Genomic DNA, 6,778 nt, shown 5'->3' with positions numbered 1-6,778 from the left:
CCCCATTAGTTCCTGCCAAGGCAGCAGCTACTCTTCCTGGGTTTATTATGGATCCCCATTAGTTCCTGCCAAGGCAGCAGCTACTCTTCCTGGGTTTATTATGGATCCCCATTAGTTCCTGCCAAGGCAGCAACTACTCTTCCTGGGGTTTATTATGGATCCCCATTAGTTTCTGCCAAGGCAGCAGCTAATCTTCCTGGGGTTTATTATGGATCCCCATTAGTTCCTGCCAAGGCAGCAGCTACTCTTCCTGGGGTTTATTATGGATCCCCATTAGTTCCTGCCAAGGCAGAAGCTGCTCTTCCTGGGGTTTATTATGGATCCCCATTAGTTCCTGCCAAGGCAGCAGCTACTCTTCCTGGGGTTTATTATGGATCCCCATTAGTTCCTGCCAAGGCAGCAGCTACTCTTCCTGGGGTTTATTATGGATCCCCATTAGTTCCTGCCAAGGCATCAGCTACTCTTCCTGGGTTTATTATGGATCCCCATTAGTTCCTGCCGAGGCAGTAGCTTCTCTTCCTGGGGTCCGACAAAATTAAGTCAGGTACACAATTTAAAAAACATTCATAACAGATTTCACAACATACTAAATGTGTGCCCTGATGTCCCTACTCCACTACCACATATCTACAACACAAAATCCATGTGTACGTATGTGTATAGTGTGTATGTTATCATGTGTGTATGCATGTGTCTGTGTCTATGTTTGTGTCTCTTCACAGTCCCCGCTGTTCCATAAGGTGTATTTTTATGTTTTTTAAATCTGATTCTACTTCTGCATCAGTTACCTGATGTGGAATATAGTTCCATGTAGTCATGGCTCTATGTAGTACTGTGGAATAGAGTTCCATGTAGTCATGGCTCTATGTAGCACTGTGGAATAGAGTTCCATGTAGTCATGGCTCTATGTAGTACTGTGGAATAGAGTTCCATGTAGTCATGGCTCTATGTAGTACTGTGTGCCTCCCATCGTCTCTTCTGGACTTGGGGACTGTGAAGAGACCTCTGGTGGCATGTCTTGTGGGGTATGCATGGGTGTCCGAGCTGTGTGCTAGTAGTTTAAACAGGCAGCTTGGTTCATTCAACATGTCAATACCTCTCACAAATACCAGTAGTTATGAAGTCAATCTCTCCTAAAGATGGGAAAAAAGGAAGGGGCCTAGACAGCTGCCCTGGGGAATTCCTGATTTTACCGGTTATGTTGGAGGCTTCCATTAAAGAACACCCTCTGTGTTCTGTTAGACAGGTAACTCTTTATCCACATTATAGCGGGGGGTGTAAAGCCATAACACACACGTTTTTCCAGCAGTAGACTGATTAATAATGTCAAAAGCCGCACTGAAGTCTAACAAGACAGCCCCCACAATAATTGTCAAAAGGGGCTCCTGAGTGGCGCAGCGGTCTAAGGCACTGCATCGCAGTGCTAGAGGCGTCACTACAGATCCTGGTTCGATTCCAGGCTGTATCACAACCGTCCGTGATTGGGAGTCCCATAGGAGGGCACAGCATGGTTAGGGTTTGGCTGAGGTCGGCCGTCATTGTAAATAAGATATTTTTTCTAACTGACTTGCATGGTTAAATAAAGATAAAAAAAAAAAAGCTGCACTGAAGTAATTTGTGTAGGTACTTGTTGAGTGTCCTTCCCTATAAGCGTGCTGAAAGTTTGTTAATTTGTTTACTGTAAAATAGCATTGTATCTGGTCAAACACTATTTTTTCCAAAAGTTTACTAAGGGTTGGTAACAGGCTGATTGGTTGGCTATTTGAGCCAGTAAAGGGGGCTTTACTATTCTCAGGTAGCAGAATTAAGTTTGCTTCCCTCCAGGCCTGAGGGGACACACTTTTTGGTAGGCTTAAATTGAAAATATGGCAAATAGGAGTGGCAATATCGTCCGCTATTATCCTCAGTACATTAAAACTGTTAGTTGGTATTGGTGAACTCGATTAGTTCACATGAACACAATCATAATTTCATTCCTCTAAACAAATGACATCTTTCATTCCATGATTGTGATGGAGCTGACTACAGTATGTTCCCAGAAAGTCAGTGAGCTCAAGTCTTGATTCTACCTTTAGTTGGCAGAATGGGACAACTAAAGGAACTCCTACTGGTACAGTATGTCATCAACCAAGCATCATTTGTTGCACATCAAAAGAGAGAAAGAGAGTGAGAGAGGAGGGAGAGAGCGAGAGAGCGAGAGAGGAGGAAGAGAGCGAGAGAGGAGGGAGAGAGCGAGAGAGGAGGGAGAGGAGGGAGAGAGCGAGAGAGGAGGGGGGTAGAGCGAGAGAAGAGGGAGAGAGCGAGAGAGGAGGGAGAGAGGGAGAGAGCGAGAGAGGAGCGAGAGAGGCACTTCACTGTGCAGTGACTGAAGATACATAAAACATGAGACAAAAATACGGTCAAATTTTTTTTTTATTGAGGTCTCTTCTCATGTTATCAAAAACCTTTAAAAATAGGATCTCTTCATGTTATCAAAAACCTTTAAAAATAGGATCTCTTCATGTTATCAAAAACCTTTAAAAATAGGATCTCTTCATGTTATCAAAAACCTTTAAAAATAGGATCTCTTCATGTTATCAAAAACCTTTAAAAATAGGATCTCTTCATGTTATCAAAAACCTTTAAAAATAGGATCTCTTCATGTTATCAAAAACCTTTAAAAATAGGATCTCTTCATGTTATCAAAAACCTTTAAAAATAGGATCTCTTCATGTTATCAAAAACCTTTAAAAATAGGATCTCTTCATGTTATCAAAAACCTTTAAAAATAGGATCTCTTCATGTTATCAAAAACCTTTAAAAATAGGATCTCTTCATGTTATCAAAAACCTTTAAAAATAGGATCTCTTCATGTTATCAAAAACCTTTAAAAATAGGATCTCTTCATGTTATCAAAAACCTTTAAAAATAGGATCTCTTCATGTTATCAAAAACCTTTAAAAATAGGATCTCTTCATGTTATCAAAAACCTTTAAAAATAGGATCTCTTCATGTTATCAAAAACCTTTAAAAATAGGATCTCTTCATGTTATCAAAAACCTTTAAAAATAGGATCTCTTCATGTTATCAAAAACCTTTAAAAATAGGATCTCTTCATGTTATCAAAAACCTTTAAAAATAGGATCTCTTCATGTTATCAAAAACCTTTAAAAATAGGATCTCTTCATGTTATCAAAAACCTTTAAAAATAGGATCTCTTCATGTTATCAAAAACCTTTAAAAATAGGATCTCTTCATGTTATCAAAAACCTTTAAAAATAGGATCTCTTCATGTTATCAAAAACTAGTTTAATTGAGATCTCTCCTCATTTAATTAAAAAACCTCCACAAGCTCTTTGAACAAAAAGCTTAAAACAGCTTATTCCTTGTAAACAGCATCAACACAACAAGCAAAACACCGTGGGTCCATACTTACGAACTCTGAATGAACCCTTAAACCTTTTTATAAACTAAGTTAGCTGTCCCAATTAGAAGCCTTGCTTCCGAGACGCACTCGCAATACGGTTAACTCAGAGTTCGTCAGTATGGACTCTGTACCTTTAAGGAATCAACCACAAAACCAGAACATGGTAAAATACAACAGAATGACAGTCTCTCAGGGGTCGGTTGGTTCCTGAAGCTCAATACCAGGACATGGTAAAGACTACAGAATGACAGTCTCTCAGGGGTCGGTTGGATCCCGAAGCTCAATACCAGAACATGGTAAAATACAACAGAATGACAGTCTCTCAGGGGTCGGTTGGTTCCTGAAGCTCAATACCAGGACATGGTAAAGACTACAGAATGACAGTCTCTCAGGGGTCGGTTGGTTCCTGAAGCTCAATACCAGGACATGGTAAAGACTACAGAATGAGTCTCTCAGGGGTCGGTTGGTTCCTGAAGCTCAAAGCTTTCTCTAAATGGCAGCTTCTTTTTTCTCAGCATTGTCTTCACCAAAAAGCCACAGACTTTGTCCCAAATGGAACCGTTTTCCCTACAGAGTGCACTACATTTGACCAGGACCCATAGCTTAGTCCTGGAATAAAAAGCTAGTTCAATGGATATTCTCCATTAAGCATCTATTTTTTGGTCACTAGTGCACTATGTAGGAAATAGGGTCCCTTTTGGGCCACAAGCAGAGAAGGGACAGTCTCTCCTTGCAGTACTGTGACATCATGACATTCAAGGTCAGTTGTGGAATCAGTCCACCCGTAGAGCTCCAGAAAACTTAAAGAAATACTCTCTCTCTCTCTTACGCTTACACCCTCTCTCTTGGTTTAGGCCTCTCCCTTTCTCATGGATTAGCACTTCATGGCTGGAGGGGGGGGGGGGGGTCTTGGCTGGTAGATTGGGTGTCTCCTCTCCCCTCTCTGCTCCGCTCCGGTCTCCTCCTCTCTCTCCCCTCCCTCCTCCCCTCCCCTTCTCTCTTTTTCTCCGCTCTCCTCTCTCACTAGCTGGGGTCTGATGGTTTGTTCAGTTCCACCTTCACTCCTTTCTCTCCAGCTCCTGGAAACACACAGAGACAGACAGACAGACAGACAGACAGACAGACAGACAGACAGACAGACAGACAGACAGACAGACAGACAGACAGACAGACAGACAGACAGACAGACAGACAGACAGACAGAGGTCAGAGGCTGACAGTGAGATGATTCTCCTAGGTTTGTGGAAAGGTGTTTAACATAAAACTTGAATTAAACGCAGAGTCTCAAACAGCCGCCTGTCCCTTTTAAAAGCTGGGCATCGGCACAGATTTCAGCAATAAACAACTGTTTAAAATAAACACCGGGTCGAAGTAACGTGTTTACCAGGTTACCATGGACACAACTATTATATTTCCACAGGCATGTGCATTAAAAACATTTGTAAAAAAAATTCTGTCGTTGTTGCTAGCCATGGCGCCACCAAAAACAAAACAGCCCGTCTCTAAATAGAAGCCCGTCTCTAAATAGAAGCCAGTCTCTAAATAGAAGCCAGTCTCTAAATAGAAGCCCGTCTCTAAATAGAAGCCCGTCTCTAAATAGAAGCCCGTCTCAAATAGAAGCCCGTCTCTAAATAGAAGCCCGTCTCTAAATAGAAGCCTGTCTCTAAATAGAAGCCTGTCTCTAAATAGAAGCCTGTCTCTAAATAGAAGCCTGTCTCAAATAAGCGCCTGTTGTGTTCAATCATTGACTTAAATAAATGCCTGGGCAATTAATGAAAGTTTTACAGTACATACAGTGATATCCTCATAGTAAGAGGTTTACCTGTTAAGTATTTCTCTTTAGCCCTGGCTCGCTCATCAGCATCAAAATACCACACTGTGATGGCATACCTGGAGAGGAAGAGGTCAGAATTTACATCTCTGGGAGGGAGACACCAGAGATAATAGACCAAGTTCTGGACAGGTGAGACAGGTGATATAGGTTATACAGGTGAGGGTGTGTTATAAAGGTGTTTTAAGAAAAGTTAAAGGTGTGTTATACAGGTGTGTTTTAAGAAAAGTTATAAAGGTGAGTTATAAAGGTGTGTTATAAGAAAAGTTAAAGGTGTGTTATAAGGTGTGTTATAAAGGTGTGTTATAAAGGTGTGTTATAAAGGTGCGTTATAAAGGTGTGTTATAAAGGTGTGTTATTAGAAAAGTTAAAGGTGTGTTATAAAGGTGTGTTATAAAGGTGTGTTAAGAAAAGTTAAAGGTGTGTTATTAGAAAAATTAAAGGTGTATTATAAGATGTTATACGATGCGTTATACGGGTGTTATTAAGGTGCGTTATAAAGGTGTGTTAAGAAAAGTTAAAGGTGTGTTATTAGAAAAGTTAAAGGTGTGTTATAAAGGTGTGTTATAAAGGTGTGTTATAAGAAAAGTTAACGGTGTGTTATAAGGTGTGTTATAAAGGTGTGTTAAAAAAGTTAAAGGTGTGTTATTAGAAAAATTAAAGGTGTGTTATAAGGTGTGTTATAAGATGAGTTATACGGGTGTTATAAAGGTTAGTTATACAGGTGAGTTATACAGGTGCGTTATAAAGGTGTGTTATAAGATGAGTTATAAAGATGTGTTAAGAAAAGTTAAAGGTGTGTTATAAGATGAGTTAAAGGTGTGTTATAAGATGAGATAAAGGTGTGTTATAAGATGAGATAAAAGTGTGTTATAAGATGAGTTATAAAGGTGTGTTATAAGATGAGTTATAAAGGTGTGTTATAAGATGTGTTATAAAGGTGTGTTATAAGATGAGTTAAAGGTGTGTTATAAGATGAGTTATAAAGGTGCGTTATAAGATGAGTTATAAAGGTGCGTTATAAGATGAGTTATAAAGGTGTGTTATAAGATGTGTTATAAAGGTGTGTTATAAGATGAGTTAAAGGTGTGTTATAAGATGAGTTATAAAGGTGTGTTATAAGATGTGTTATAAAGGTGTGTTATAAGATGAGTTAAAGGTGTGTTATAAGATGAGTTATAAAGGTGTGTTATAAGATGAGTTAAAGGTGTGTTATAAGATGAGTTAAAGGTGTGTTATAAGATGTGTTATAAGATGAGTTATAAAGGTGTGTTATAAGATGTGTTATAAAGGTGTGTTATAAGATGAGTTAAAGGTGTGTTATAAGATGAGTTATAAAGGTGTGTTATAAGATGAGTTAAAGGTGTGTTATAAGATGAGATAAAGGTGTGTTATAAGATGAGTTATAAAGGTGTGTTATAAGATGTGTTATAAAGGTGTGTTATAAGATGAGTTAAAGGTGTGTTATAAGATGAGTTAAAGGTGTGTTATAAGGTGTGTTATAAGATGTGTTATAAAGGTGTGTTATAAGATGAGTTAAA

General features: G+C 39.2%; 1 protein-coding gene across 2 annotated transcripts in view; it reads right to left on the bottom strand.

The window, feature by feature from the left end:
* Positions 1–2,394: 2,394 nt before the first annotated feature.
* Positions 2,395–6,778, bottom strand: part of egln1a (egl-9 family hypoxia-inducible factor 1a) — a 37,560-nt gene continuing 33,176 nt past the window's right edge. Inside the window, exons 4-6 of one of the 2 annotated variants that reach the window (XR_016487075.1) lie at positions 5,229–5,296; positions 3,285–4,485; positions 2,395–2,479 (exon numbers count right to left, since the gene is read on the bottom strand). Coding sequence is in view for 1 of the 2 variants with exons in the window: in XM_090201704.1 (XP_090057830.1) it covers positions 4,430–4,485; positions 5,229–5,296 (124 nt within the window). In the remaining variant the exon portion in view is untranslated. Of the gene's footprint in view, positions 2,480–3,179; positions 4,486–5,228; positions 5,297–6,778 lie in introns of those variants that run through there. The other variant, XM_090201704.1, reaches the window with a different exon arrangement.

Source organism: Oncorhynchus mykiss, chromosome 16 (assembly GCF_057628025.1).
Source record: "Oncorhynchus mykiss isolate SJ-2025 chromosome 16, ASM5762802v1, whole genome shotgun sequence".
Lineage (NCBI taxonomy): Eukaryota > Metazoa > Chordata > Actinopteri > Salmoniformes > Salmonidae > Oncorhynchus > Oncorhynchus mykiss.
The sequence above is the reverse complement of the archived record's forward strand: the minus strand, read 5'-3'. Positions and strand labels throughout refer to the sequence as shown.